At 46.5% G+C, this 15557-nt stretch overlaps 1 protein-coding gene across 2 annotated transcripts in view; it reads right to left on the bottom strand.

Annotated features, from left to right (window-relative positions):
• Positions 1-237: 237 nt before the first annotated feature.
• TSNARE1 (t-SNARE domain containing 1) overlaps positions 238-15557 on the bottom strand; it is a 235980-nt gene continuing 220660 nt past the window's right edge. For both annotated transcript variants that reach the window (XM_036741455.1, XM_036741456.1), the window contains exons 10-11: positions 13318-13803; positions 238-1770 (exon numbers count right to left, since the gene is read on the bottom strand). In XM_036741455.1, the coding sequence (XP_036597350.1) occupies positions 1172-1770; positions 13318-13803 (1085 nt within the window). In that variant the 3' untranslated portion in view covers positions 238-1171. The remainder of the gene's footprint in view (positions 1771-13317; positions 13804-15557) is intronic.

The following is a 15557-nucleotide window of genomic DNA, read 5'->3' as shown; positions in this document are numbered from 1 at the left end:
CTTCACAAAACTGCTGGGAAGATCAAAGGAAACAGTGAGTGTGATTTGTTTTGGTTAAAAAAAGAAAGAGAAGGCTTGACCGCTATTAGTATAATTAGCAATAATACCAACTATGATAATAAGTGGTCTCTCGCCGGGAAGTATCCCAGCTAGCATCCCAGCCGCCAGAAATCAACAATAATTAGTTTTGGGTTTTTTTTCATTTATTCAGTTACCATCATTTTTGTCACCGTCATTATTTTTAAAAAAAAAAATGTTTTGTGCTTATGTAAGAAAAATATCTTTCACAATAAAAACCAAGAGGTATAAAGCAGTTCCCAATCCCTATAGGCAGCACCAAGGACCAGATGTAGTATTAGCTGTGTTTAAAATGGAGATATAAAAACAGACTTAGAAACAGAAATTCTTCTGGGATGCTGGAATCTCTTCTGTTCTGGTCAGAACCTAGGGGAGGAAGGAGCCCAGAGTGAGGTGGGTAATAGGCCTGAGATGGGGAGGAGCTGCCCACAACTTCTGTCCAGAGTGACTTCCACTGCTGCCTTGAGTGAGTACAGCAGAATGCCAAGGAGTATTTTCAGAACTGATCAGTTAGAACCCCAGACTCAGGGCTCAGACATTATAGGCACCAACCTAACTGGCTCCCTGATTTCCCAGGGGGAGATTCCTTCCCTGGCATTACCAGTGTGCTTCTTCTCTCATGCTTTTTCTCGTTTATTCTCTGGGGTTTGCTTCCCTGTATGATCTGCTCACCTTAGAATGACAAGGAAACAGGAGCCCTGGACCTAGCTTTCTGCTGTGACCTTCATCCCTCTGCACAGCTCTCTTTAGGCTGATTCCCTACTCCACCCCATCTCTATTACCCCCATTAGAAACACAGGAATGGGACCTGGGACAATGGGCAGGCAAGCTCTTCCCTAAGAGATCTTCGGTCATTTTTTGACCCTGAGAAGGTCCTTTTTTTTGCCAGCTCCTCCTAGGCTGGTTCCTGGCTTCCCTATCCCAGACTCCCCAACCTTATTCACCCTGCCCGACTTGGACCAATCAGGACAGTAGAAGAGGACAATGAATCCTTTTCTTAGATTTCCTTCTGAACTTTCAAGATCATTCCAGAAAAAACCAGCTTTTCCTGTGGCTCTCTGAAGGCTAGTTCCTTGCCAGTCAGTTACTTGTCCTAAATTTCCTCCTCCACTTTCAAGATCATCCCTGAGAAGACATCAAGACCAGAGGAGGGGCCACCAGAGTCCCCCACTGGGACTCGAGAGGGTGCACGGCCACTACCAGTGGCCAAGGGGCTGTCCTGGATGAGGTGGGAGGCCTTATGAGTGAGCGGACGTGCCTCCACAAGCTTTTCAAGGGTCCGATTGAGGGCCTCAACACCATCAGCCAGCCGCTGACTCTGCTCTGCCAGACGCTCCAACAGCAGGTTCTGTTGAGTCATCAGGGAGCTCTGTTGCTGGTACCAGGAGGAGAGGAGGGCTCCCTGCTGGAGATGGGCGTCCATCAGCTGCTGCTCGAACTCGGAGATTTCAGCTTTGGGTTTGCTGGTGGGTGGTGCCAGCAGTGCTGAAGCCTGAAGGGCAGGCCTCCAGCCTCCGCTGCCATAGTTGGTCCCCAGAGGGGCTGCACCAGGGGAGGTGGGAGGAGACGGGGAGGAGGCTGAGGTGTGTAAGACACCACGGAGGTCCAGGGGGTCAGGTTCTGCCAGACCTGGTGTGTCCAAATTCCTCAAGGGCATCCAGAGGCAGCTGGGCACTTCCTCCTCTTCATCAGCTGCTGGGGGAAGACACAAGAAGTCAAAGGTGATGGGACACAAAAAGAGAAATGCAGATCAGGGAAGGGCCCAGGCTTCAGCCAGTTATTAGCTGTGTTGACTGTGGGCAAGTTACAGAACATAAGGTCTCTGGATTTAGATAGAAAAGCATTTATTAAGTGCCTGCTCTGGGCCAGGGACTATGCTGAGCATTAGAGATACAACACAAGATGGTTTCTAGTAGTTTATTCCCTCAAATAGTTTATATTCTAATGGGGGAAGACAAGACATAAAATGGCTTGGCACAGTGGCCAAGCAGAGTTGTTCATTCTTTGTACTTGGGACCTAGCATGGTGTCTAGCACACAGTGGGTGCTTAATAAATGCTTACTGATTGATTGAGGAGGAACAGTCCAGAGAGCAGAGTGGGGACTGAAGTGAGGCATGGCTGGAAAGGTCCTTAGAGAGATTCTGGTGTCCTCCCCACCCCCGCCATTTTACTAATGATAAAAATGAAATCCAGAAAGGGAAAATAAATATTCCAAATGTATACAGTTATTCAGTAGCACATATGGGAGTCAAATTCAAGTAGGTAGAGGTGGCCTGCCAAACCCTGTGCGCTTGGTGGCACATTGTCACAATGTCATATTGCCTCTAGGCCGAGCCACTTCTCTGACTCTCAAATCCCTCCTCCAAAATGGGGATAATGTTTATGCTTCCTGCCTCTATATGGACAACGAGGTGGTGCAGGACTGCCTTGGGTACTTTCTTGTTGTGTGACCCTGGGCGAGTCACTTACCCCCCGTGCCTCAGTTTCTTCAACTGTTAAATGGGAAGGACAAGAGCACCTCCCTTGCAGTGTTGTGGTGAGGATCGGATGAGATAACACTTGTAAAAAAAGCTTAGCATGTAGCAGGCGCTCAAGAAGTGCTTCCTCCCTTCCATTCCCCCTAAGTGTCCTCCTCTGCAGAAGGAAGGGGTTAGACCCGAGGAGCACGAAGGTCCTTTCCAGAGTGATTAGAGTCTAAGCCTTTGAGAAGCTTCTATGACAGGAGGAAAGCCTCACACGGCAGGAGGGCCAGGTGACCCAGCCCTGCAGGCAGCTTGAGCTTCAGGACACACGGAGCTCATGGGGGGGGTTAATACACACACACATATCTATATGCATATGTGTACATATATGTATATACATACACACACATACACATATACACACATGCCTGCATACATACATACATACATACATACATACATACATACACGCATATACATAGGTTAAGTGGTATCCTGCCTGGATCTGACTAAGGCACTCCTGTGCTCCAGAACCTCCCGTAGCTCCCACGAACACTCTCTGTCTGACATCCAACACCCTTTGCAGCCTGGCTCCAGCCAATCTTTCCCAGGTAACCACTCTTCCTCACACACCATATGGCCCATGACCCCCAAACAGAGCATTCAGCGGCCCGCCTCCATCTTTGCATAGATCAGCTGTTGCTGTGTGTGCCCTCCTCCCCTTCGCCCAGGAATCCCCAAGTGGCATTCAAGGCTCAGCTCCAGGGCTGTCCTCCAAGAGGCCCTTCTTCATTTCCCCCATTGTTAGCACCTTCCTCATTCCCTGTGGATTTATCTGGCATGTAGCTGTCTCTGTGTTATCTCCCCCATTCCACTGTGAGCTCCTCAAAGTCGGGGCCTTTGCTTTGCTTTTCTTTGTACGCAGTACTTGGTTACAATGAGTGCCTGGCACACGACTGATAAATGTTTATTGGCTATCAGTGGACATACTGTACCCCCTAATAGAATGTGAGCTCCCTGAGGGCAGGGATTGTCTTATTTCTGTCTTCACATCGCTACTGCCTAGCACACAGTGGGTGCTTAATAAATGCTTATCGGTTGACCAACTGCTTGATCTAGGCCTAGTACACGCTCAGAAGTACAGCAGAAGCAAACAAAAGTGCTGTTGTTACTGTTCGGTCCAATCAGTTGTGTATGACCCTCCGTGACCTCATTTGGGCTTTTCTTTGCAAAGATACTGGAGTGGTTTGCCATTTCCTTCTCCAGCTCATTTTACAGATAAGGAAACTGAGGCAAACAGGGTTAAGTGACTTGCCCAGGGTCACACAGCTGTCTGAGTGTCTGAGGCCGGATATGAACTCTGTCCTCCCTGACTCCAGGCTTGCCGTTCTGTCCTCCTAGCTGCCTCAACCCAAGTGTGTGCCTGCAGAAATCACCCATATAAACATCCATAAACAGATACCCATGAGAAGTTCCACGGATGCCTTCTCCATAAAAGGTCAAAATTAAAATAAGCATAAGCACACATTCGGTCACACACAGGCAGAAAGGTGCATCCACGCAGGCACAGGCAAACACACACACATGCTTCCACACACGCAGACACGTATGCCCGCAGCAGACACAAATACACACAAACACGTGACCCTTTCCACACAAAGCATTCTCCTTGTAACAACCCCATGAGGTGGGGCAGATGGGGAAGCTGAGGATCAGAGAAGTCAAGGACCCGTCTTAGTTCACGCAGCTCACACATTGAGAGGTAGGATTTGAATCCGGGTCTCCTGGTTCCATGGCCGGTGCTCTTCACCCTGCATACTCATCCATCTCTATGGAAGCAAACACATGTACAGAAGCAAAAACATGGGCCAGCAGGTGCCCCAACACAAGCACACACAGATCACATACGCCCGTGTGTTGTCTGCGCACACAGACCCATGTGCAGCCCTGATGCTTCCTCTCCACGGCAATGAAGGAGGTCAGAAAGCCAGCCAAGAAAATGACTTCTCATCGTCCACCGACAGAACCTGAGTTGTGTCTAGGGGAAACAAAAGCCCTGTGGAGAACATATTGGATTTTGGCTTCTCCCCCCAGTCCAATCCACTTGTTGCAAGCACTCTAAGGCTATAATGATTTCTCTTACAATTCCCCAGCCAGGAGGGCAAAGAGCTCAGAATCAACTTTTCTCCCCCACCTCCTTCCCCTCCACACCCAGTGGATTGTGCCCACACACATATGCATGTGCACATGCGGCTGCTTAGGCTGCTGAGGCAAGACCAAAGAAAAGGGCCTCATGTTGTGTTTCCTGTGGCCAACCATCACATCCTTAGCCTTGTGACTCTGACCAAACACCTTCACCCAGGGGTGAATGTTTAACAACCAGCTCTCGGGGCGGTGGGGGGGGAAGTATACATGATACATTTTTAAAGTTTAATCAGCATTATTAACATTTTCTTAGGTCTAGAAAACCAACAGGACAATTAAGTTCTGATTTGTAGTGTTTGATGATTTCCAAGGTGTAAATTCTCATGCCAAAAATTTAACTATCAGCTCTCCTGAACCAGTTCAAGCAGGATCCAGTACATCCCCATCTTTATGCCTCTGAACCTCAGTTTCATCATCTTTAAAATGGGGATAATAAGACTTGTATTATTATTCTTTTGTTGGTCAAACAAGAGAATTGCACTTTGTAAAAAAAACAACCCTTTAACTTTAAAATGCTATCTACATAAACAGAGTCTATCTTGTCATGGGATTAAAGAAGTGATTTTTGCATCAAGGGTTGGAATATATGCCCTCTGAGGTCCTTTCCAATTCAAGATTCTATGACACTATGACTTACGAGCTGTGTAACTTTGGACAAATGACAAGCACTCCAGGCTGCCTACCAGACAGTTTGTCCTCATAGTCAAGCCAACCAGGTTTGTTAGATGGACCCTCAAGTGCAAGCTGCACCTTTGGGACTTAGCTTGATGGGAGCAGGCCTGGGAGTGGTTGATGGAGGGGCCAAAGGCAGCAGGCCTTAAGCGGATTTATGTGGTGTTGATGGGCCCTAACCCATTCTGTCTTCACTGGTTCTGTGCTCAACAATGTTACCTTCAAAACCATGTATAACCTCAGACATTTCAAACCAAGTTACTCCCTCTGAGAAAGACGCGGAGATTTGATTTCAGAGTAAGCTAGGGAAGAAAGTGGGCCTCAGAGAATCCCTTTAGACAACATTTATGTAGTGCTTTGGAGTCTGCAAAGTCTTTTACACACATTACCTCATTGAACCTCCCCACAAGGCTGGGAGTATATTACTAACATCTCAATGTTACGGATAAGGAAATAGAATCTCTGAGTGGGGGGAATAACGGGTCTAAGGTCACACAGCCAATAAATGTCAGAGGTAGAATTCAAATCTAAATCTTCCTTAATCTGAGTCTAGCATGATATCCAGTAGAACATGGTGGCTGTGCCTGCACTTTGTAGGTATCTGCACAGAACCAGGTAATCTCAAAGGAGCAAGACACAAAGGTCATCTAGTTTGATATCCTTCTGAAAGTAAATCGTCCATACTATATTTGGACAGTTAAGTATAATGTAGAATACTGAACGGCAGAGCTGGGAGGAAGCTTAGAATGTAGAACACTGAATGGCAGAGTGTAGCCAGAATGGACTTTGTTTTCTTTGAATGACTCAGCTCGCCTCGTTGAGCTTCCCTGGACGCTGGGGCTTGCTCTTCTGGGGCAGGACCAGAGCTTCCTGTGTGATGAGTCGTGGCGCTGGCTGAGGGGAGGTGTGTTAACGTGGTCTACGCTGGGGGAGGGGCCAAGTCAAGAACCAATCGGCCCTGGTCGTTCAGGCGGCGCTTGATGACGTCAAAAACTCTATAAGAGGGGAGAGGACAGCTTGAAGATCCTCCTTTCCTTTTCCGGTTGGAGCCAGAGACGCCTACAGCCGAAGCTGAGCTGCCGGTAGCAGAGCTGACTAGAGGCTAGTGGGTAATCTTCTTACCGTAGAGGGGAAGCATGTATACGATTTTGCCTTATACCATCTCGCTTCTCTGTGGCCTCCTATTTACCCTTGTGAGGCGGACTTATTGGGTCTGGAAGCTTTTGATGAAAATATCAAAATGGGGACGCTGGTTTGTGGGATTGTTACTGTGGAGTGTAAATACATGCTTTAGTTCTCCTGCCTTCTGCCTAGAGAATTCCTTATATCTTGCGGTTCCGGACCTTTTAGGCACATATGAGATTCTCTTTGAAATCATAAATTCTGCCTTCCTAATATACAGAGCTAGAAGGAAACTTAGAACGTAGAACACTGAATGGTAGAGCTGGAAGGAACCTTAGAACGTAGAACACTGAATGGCAGAGCTGGAAGGAACCTTAGAATGTAGAGGACTGAATGGCAGAGGTGGAAGGAACCTAAGAATGTACAATATTGAATGGCAGGCCTGGAAGGAACCTTAGAACATAGAACACTGAATGGTAGAGCTGGAAGGAACCTAAGAATGTAGAGTATTGAACGGCAGAGCTGGAAGGAAACTTAGAATGTAGAATACTGAATGGCAGAGCTGGAAGGAAACTTAGAACATAGAGTAATGAATGGCAGAGCTGGAAGGAACCTAAGAATGTAGAATATTAATGGTGGAGCTGGAAGGAACCTTAGAACACAGAATACTGAATAGCGGAGCCTGGAACATAGATTAAAGAATAGCAGAGTTGGAAGGAACCTTAGAATGCAGAGTACTGAATGACAGCTGGAGGGAACCTTAGAATGTAGAATATTGAATGGCTGAACCTGGAACACAGACTAAAAATAGCAAAGCTGGAAGGAACTTTAGAATATAGAATATTGAATGGCAGAGCTTAGAATAGAGAATATTGAAAGACAGAGCTGGAAGGACCCTTAGACTTTTAGAACATAAGAATACTGAGTGGCAGAAGCCAGAAGGAATCTCAGGATACTATATACACACGCATATCATATCAGTTCACATTGAGTGACAGAACATGGGCTACCGAATGGCAGAGTTAGCAGGAACACTAGAACCTAGCATATCAGATGCTGGCCGGGCTGGAAGAAGCCTGGGGATGCAGACCAGAGGACCCAGAATGGCAGAGCTGACAAGAACTTTGGAAGAGAATACAGGAAGGCTGGCCTGGGAGCACCATGGAACAGAGCACACAGAGTGTCAGAGCAAGAGGGGAATCTTAGAAGTCTTCTAGTCTAAACCCTTCGTTTGACAGATAAGGAAACCAAGACCCAGAGAGGGCAAATATTTGTGTAAAACCCTACAGAGAGCAAATGGGAGAGAATGAGAACCCAGGTCTGCTGACTTCCTGACTACTGACCTTGAACTAACTGCTTCCCCTTTGTAGACCTCAGTTTCCCCCTCTGTAACATGGAGACAATGATCCTTATGCTGTTTCCTTGGTAGGCATGTTATGAGGGATAACAATTAGACAGGAAAATGGGGAGGACAGAGCATACACCAGAGGCACAGATACAACCCTATCCGTTTTCACTCATCTCTATGGTCTGAGTCAATAAGCAAGTCTTCTGATGGCCTCACAAGTGTTTGTCTTCCCAAGCAGATTGATCAGAGATGTAAAAAGGTGAAAGAATTGTCTCTCCTGGGTCCTCTGGGGAAAAGAGGCTGGATGGAGCCGTAATGTAATGTATATGTGCGATTTAGTGTTCTTCCGTCATGGCAGCAGTGACCCACTGATGATGCTCTGACATGGGCATGACTGGCAGTAGTGAAGTCATAGACTCACAGTAAATGAGAGAGGCACTGGGAGGCTGTCAGGTATTACAGCTATTATTATGTCTATGCTATGTATGTGAAAGGATTGGAGAGGATCAAACTCCTACATAGCAGAGGTTTGAACCCAGGCCTTCTGATTCTGGGACCAACACCAATGGCTATGATAATGCCGCTCCAGAATGTTAAAGATATAATTATGATATTGGGGACCCAAAGGATTGGAAAGATGGTGGTGCCCTAAAAAGAAATGGGGAAATTTGGATGAGTTCAGGAGGGAATGATGATAAAAATCCATGTTAGAAATGTTGATTTTAAGAGTCATCAGTCATCAGGCTGTTGGCAGTGTGTCACTGGGTACTAGAAAAATCAATTAGAATGGGTAAATAGAATTGAGAGGCATCAGCATAGAGATCAAAATTGAACACGTGGGAGCTGATGAGATCATCAAGCAAAAAAATGTATAGAGCCTTAGGGGACACCTAAGCCAGAGCCTCTGGGGACACCCACATTTAGGGGTGGGAGATGGTTGAATAAATAACAAAAAAACCTGAGAAGAGGCATTCAGACAGGGGAACCACAGGCACTGTCACCGAAGCTAAGGGAGGAGAACAGATCTATGAGGGAGTATTCAGCTGTTTCAAAAGCTAGGGAGAGGACCAGTAAGACGAACACTTGAGGAAAGACCACTGGATTGGGCAGAAGAGGAGAATGACTTTGGAGAGAAAAAGTTCAGTTGAAAGAGAGGGTCAGAAGCCTGATGGCCAGAAGGTGAGAATTGAGTAGGAGGTGAGAAAATCAGAGGAATGAATGTGGACAGCCCTATGATTTGGGCTGTGAAAAGGAGTTAAGACTAGGATGACAGACTGGGGGGTTGGGTTGGGATAATAGGCATGTTTGTAGGCTTCAGAAAAGGACTGATGGTTATGGTGAAATTGAAGATGAGTGAGAGTGTGTGCGTGTGTGTGTGTGTGTGTGTGTGTGTGTGTGTGTGTGCATGTGTGTGTGTGTGTGTGTGTGTGTGTGTGTGTGTGTGTGTGTGTGAGAGAGAGAGAGAGAGAGAGAGAGAGAGAGAGAGAGAGAGAGAGAGAGGAGGGGGGAGAGAGAGAGAAAGAGAATGTGTGAAAGAGAAACAGATAGAAGACAGAAACAGATAGACAGAAACAGATAGTAAGAGACAAAATCAGAGAAAGAGAACGATAGAGAGTCAGGCAAAGAGAAACCCAGACAGACATAAAGAGAGGACGACTGAAAGGGCAAGTTCCTGGAGGAAACAGGGGGAAACTAGGTATAATGAGGAAGGCTGGCCCTGGGAGGCAGAAGGGATTTCATTTCCTTAGGGACTAGACCAAAGGAGGAGAAAATAGGGAGTGACATGGTGACAATCTTAAGTATGCAGCAGGGGAGCTGGGGTTCATGGTGGATGGAGATGGCAGATGTGCTTAAGCCTGACATGCTCTTCCCTCTCTGACCTCCAGGTACCTACCAGAATTCTCCCAGAGCTCATGCTACCCCCTCCAGGAAGTTTTCTCTGAATGCCCTCTGCCATTTTGGCTGGCTGGGCTCCCTCCCTCCTCTGAGGCCTCTGTCCATCCCTCTGGACACATGCCATCCTGCCTTTGGGCTGTAGTTATCTGAGCCTGTGGCTCATGGACCTCATCTGTCAAATGAAACCATAGAACTCATGGCTCTCTAGTCCAACCCCTCATTTTACATGTGAGGAAACTGAGACTCAGAGGACCTTGGCCCAAGGTCAAACAGATCCTAAGTGACAGGGTCAGGATTCAAACTCAGGGTCTAGGACTCCCAAGTTCAGCACTCTGTTGCATGTCTAACTCTTATGGAAAACAGCACTTAAAGGCAAATGATGATTTACTTCCCACTGGGAAAAGAGTGCGCTGAAGGCAGCAGCCAGAGGCCCTGGCTCTGGAGCCAGAGGCTCTGGGTTAAACAAGTCGCTTCTCCCTTAGGTACCTCATCTGCAAAAGGGGCATAGTCACATACCTATTTCAGAAAACGAATTCTCTGCCTAAACCGCAAAGTACTGTACAAGGCTGTTGTTCGGTTGTTTTCCGTTGACTCTTTGTGACCCCATCTGCGGTTTTCTTGGCAGAGATACTAGAGTAGTTTGCCATTTCCATCTCCAGCTTATCTTACAGATGAGGAAACTGAGGCAAACAGGGTTAGGTGACTTGCCCAGGATCTCACAGCCAGGAAGTGTCTGAGGCCAGATTTGACCTCAGGAAGATGAGCCTTCTGACTGCAGGCCTAGCGCTCTACCCCCAGTACCACCTAGCTGTCCCTATAAGGGTGAGCAATAATTATTCTATAATTACTAGATTACAAGTTCCACCAGGTCAGGGATTGTGTCTTTTTGCTAAATTTCTAAGGTTGACCCCAGAAGGGAATTGGCATTGCTTTGTCGGATTACACTTGACCAATACCATGAGGCAGCTACGGGGCGCAGTGATTGAGCACTGAGCCAGGAGTCAGGAAGACCAGAGTTCAAATCCAACCTCAGCTGGTTGACCATTATTATTACAGGGCAAGCCACTGAACCTCGGTCTTCTCATGTCTGACTCTCCGTGACCCCATTTAGGGTTTTCTTGCCAAAGATACGGGATTGGTTTACCATTTTCTTCTCCATCTCATTTTACAGATGAGGAAACTGAGGCAAACTGGGTGAAGTGACTTGCCCAGGGTCACCCAGCTAGGAGGTGTCTGGGGTGGGATTTAAACTCATGTCCTCCTGACTCCAGGCCCAGTGTGCTGTCTATAGAGCTTACAGGGCTGTAACACAAAACATGGATAACCACAGTTTAGAGGACTGAGTGATCTGTGCACGTGAGGAAAGAGACCAGCAAGGTGCCGGGAAGTGTGGGATAGGGACAGTGATGAGGAAAGGCTTCAGCTCCAAGATTCCTTATGGGCTCAAGAGGGGAGTTCTTCCATGGAGTGGGTCTCCTTTGGAGCTGACTCACAGCGATAAAGTGTTACCACGTGAAGGCCTGCCTTCCCACATTGGCCCTGTATTCTACCAGGGCAGGAAGCATGTCTTAACTAAGCTCTGTTAGCTCCCCCAGCCCCAGTGCTGAGCATCCCCCACAGGGCCCTTACTGTCTATCAAGAGCTGTCCCCCAGAGGCCCCTCTCTTCTTCTGGGGTATGTTTGGTTCCTCTCTACCCCACTCCTAAATTACCCCAATGGGGAAAGGAGGAAAGCCTGGAATCAGTTCCCCTCATTTTATAGAGCAGAAACTTGAGGGCCAGAAGGGAGCAGCGATTTACCCAAAGTCACCCCATGGGTTAGTGGCAGGGCTGGGATTCACAGCCAGGTTTTCCAGTTCTAAATCCAGCGGCCCTTCCACTTTGCCATATTGTCTCCAGACACAGTATTACAGCTGCTGGGGATGGTGGCCATTTGGGGTCAGTGGTTCATTTCTCTATCATGTTGTGTCTCTCCTTCCTTTCTCAGACAAATCCCTTGAGAAAAGTCATTTATGCTACCTTTTTTCCTCTCACTTTTTTTTAATTAAAAAATTCAGCACACGTGTATAAGCCCCTATGTATACCTAAACAAATAATGGACACCCAAATGTACACATATACAAAGGTACATGTGTACAGACATGCCTACACACACACACACACACACACATACACAAACACACACACATATACACACAAATACACATTCTTGTAGAATATAAAAGAGTTGAGTAGGTGGAGAATGAAGGCCAGAGATATGAGCTGAGATTAATTCACCAACATCTCCTGTTCCAGTGGGAATGAAGCCCTGCAAAGGTCGGAGGTGATCAAGAGAAAAGAGAAACTGGTCATTGCCCATGTGTTTATACAGCTAGGTGTGTGGGAAGAGGGGAAAAGAGAAAGCTAAAGGAGAGAGGAGGGGTAGGAAAAAGAAAAGAAAAGGAAGGGAGAGTAGAAGGAGAAAAATAGGGAAAGAGAAGGAAAGATGATAAGATATAAGGAAAGACAACAGAGAGCTGAGTAGGACTTAAATGGTCATCTAGCTCAGGCCCCAAGAGGGGAAGTAATTTACCCAGGGCCATGCGGGTAGTTACTATGAGCTTTGCGAGATCTAGGAGGGTGCACGATAGACATAACAACAGTTTCCGTCTTCATCAAAGAAATAATTTCTCCTTAACTATTCTCAGAAAGCCACTGAACTGACAAAGAGACAATGCTCCTGCTTTCAGGGCTCCTCTGCTTTTAGCAAGTATCTTGCAACATTAGAGACTTCTGGGGAGACTTCAGTGATGATCTAATCTGACTCTTTCATTTCAGAGGAGGATCCCAAGGCCTGGAGGGTCTTGGGATTTTGGAACTGCTTCTTCCTTTGTACCCACCCAATGTCCTGTTCTGTGTGACCCTGGGCAAGTTACTTAGCCTGTTTGCCTCAGTTTCCTCATTTATAAAATAGGGATAATAATAGCACCTACATCCCAGAGCTTCTGTGAAGATAGAATATGATAATAATTATAAAGCACTTACCCCAATGCCTGGCACATAGTAAGTACTATATCATCATCAGCAGCAGCAGCAGCATCATCATCACCATTACCATCACCACCACCAACATCATCATCATCATCATCACCATCACCATCACCACTAGCACCACCATCAGAATCATCACCATCACCATCACCACCACCATCATCACCATCAGCATCAGCATCAGCAGCATCATCATCAGCAGCAGCAGCATCACCATCATCATCACCATCACCACTACCATCAGCAGCAGCAACAGCAGAAGCAGCAGTAGCATCACCATTACCATCATCACCACCACCACCATCAGCATCATCAGCAGCATCAGAATCATCACCATCACCATCACCACCACCATCATCACCATCAGCATCAGCATCAGCATCATCACCACCACCACTACCACCACCACCATCATCATCATCATCCTCGTCATCATCTTCATCATCATTATTACTACTTTGGGATCTGCCCAGTGAGGACTGAGGCAGGAGAGAATACACTTACTTGGCAAGGACTCGGCTCCTTGGCTTTCACCTTGGATGTTATGGGCAGAGAAGGTCTCAGCTACCATGCGCTCCACTGGGGTGAGGACTAGGGCCTGGGCCTGCCCACCCTCAACTGTGGCTCTCTGCTGTTCTCCAAGCTTTTTCCTCACGACACCCCGAAGGTCCCGCCACTTGTGTTTCAGGTCACCCATGTCCCGCCGGCAGTATCCTAGAGCATTGACAGCTTGTAGGATTTTGTTCCATACACGGTGTTTCTTGGCTGGTGTGCCTCGGAGGGCCCCAAAGAGCAGCTGGTAATGTCGTGTGACCTTCTGCACTAGTACCTCTGTTTCTTGCGGACTAAAGTTGGGTTTTCGGGTCTTGGTGCGTGAGTGAGGGCCTGGCTGTGGGGGTGTAGAACCAGGCCCATCCCCTGACGAAGGGGTGGCCACTGCAGGGTCTGGACTGGGGCTCCTCTTGCACGTTAACACGTTGACATTGGATCCTATAAAAGAATCAGAGGTAGGGTATGGCATGAACACGGACTCTGGGGGCAAAAGCTATTGTGGGAAAGGATTAGCACCTGATTGCATGAAGACTCCTCTGGCTGTCAATAGAGAAGCCCATCTATCACCCTGACCTTTTGGAGTATGACTTGTTAACATGTCTGTAGCTTTCCTCCCCTGTCCCTCATGCAACCTTTCACTCTTATGTGGCCTCTAGCTGGTCAGTCATTTGGGGCCAGATACCCATGGGGGTTTGGTCACACACTTTTCTATTATGCCATATCTCTCCATTTCTTAGCCAAAAACTTTGGGAAAAAAATCTATACTACCTTCTTTCTACCCATTCTTATTTTTTTTTTAAATTCAACTATATTTTCAGAGCTTCATTTTCTCCCTCCCCCAAAGAGAAAGTAAGAAAAACAAAACCTCTGTTATGAACATGTACAGTCAAGCAAAGCAAACACTAGCCTTGGTCAAATTCCCCCAAATCTCCATCTCCATCTGCACTCTGAGTCCATCAGCCCTCTTTCAGGAGGTGGGTAAGCATGCTTCCTCATGAGCCCACTGAAACTGGTCATTGTGGTGATCAGAGTTTCCGAGTCTTTCCAAGTTGTTTGTATTTACAGTACTGTCATTGTATAAATTGTTCTCTTGGTTCTACTCACTTTACTTTGCATCAGTTTACACAAATCTTCCCAGGTTTCTCCAAAACCACTCCCTCATCATTTCTTACAACACAACAATACTTCTCACTCTTCCCTAAACTTTCTGCCATCTGACTTCCAGTCTCTTCACTCAACAGAAATTGATCTCTCCAAGGTTACCAATGATTTCTTAGCAGTCAGATCTGATGGCTTTTCTCAGTCCTTCTTGACCTATGTTAATATTTGTCACTGTTGACTACGCTCTCCTGGATATTTAGTCTTTGCAGAGTTTTCCTGAAATGGTTCTTTCCTGGTTCTCTTCCTACCTATCTAAGTCCCTTTGCTATGTCATCATTCATGTCACACATACAAACCATGGACATAACTCAAGGCTCTGTTTCTAGGTTCCCCTTGCTCTCTAACCTAACTTACTTGGTAATCTCATTAGCTTCAATAGGTTCGATATCATCTCTATATAGATGAAGATGTCTTCCAGATATATATATATATATATATATATATATATATATGTCTATATCTGTCTACATAGATCTATCATCTATCAATATCTATCTATCGATCCATCTATCTATCTATCTAGCTATCTATCTAGCTATCATTATCCACTCCTAATCTCTCCTGAGCTCTAGTCACACATTGCCAATACCCTACTGGGCATACCAAACTGGTTGTCTTGTAGGAATCGTAAACTCGGTGTGTCCAAAATAGAACTAATTGCATTTCTCTCTGTACCCCCTCTTCTTCCAGGCTTCCCTACTGCTGTTGAGGGCACTAACATCCTTCCCATCACCCAGGTTCACAACCTCAGTATCACCCTTGCCTCCTCAAGCTCATGTATCCCACATATCCAATCAGTGGCTAGTTTTTTCCCTTTTGTATCCATGCCATCTTTCATATATGTCTCCTTCTCTCCATTCATACAGACACCCCCACCCCACCCCCATTTAAGGCCCTTATTACTTCTTATCTGCACTGTAGCAATCCCCTTCAATTTGGGCTCCTTACCTCAAATCTCTCTCCACTTCAATTAATCCTCCAAAGAAAACAAAATGATTTTCTTAAAGCTCAAAGCTCTGACCATGTCACAC

The sequence above is a fragment of the Trichosurus vulpecula genome, chromosome 1 (genome assembly GCF_011100635.1).
Source record: "Trichosurus vulpecula isolate mTriVul1 chromosome 1, mTriVul1.pri, whole genome shotgun sequence".
NCBI lineage: Eukaryota > Metazoa > Chordata > Mammalia > Diprotodontia > Phalangeridae > Trichosurus > Trichosurus vulpecula.
The sequence above is the reverse complement of the archived record's forward strand: the minus strand, read 5'-3'. Positions and strand labels throughout refer to the sequence as shown.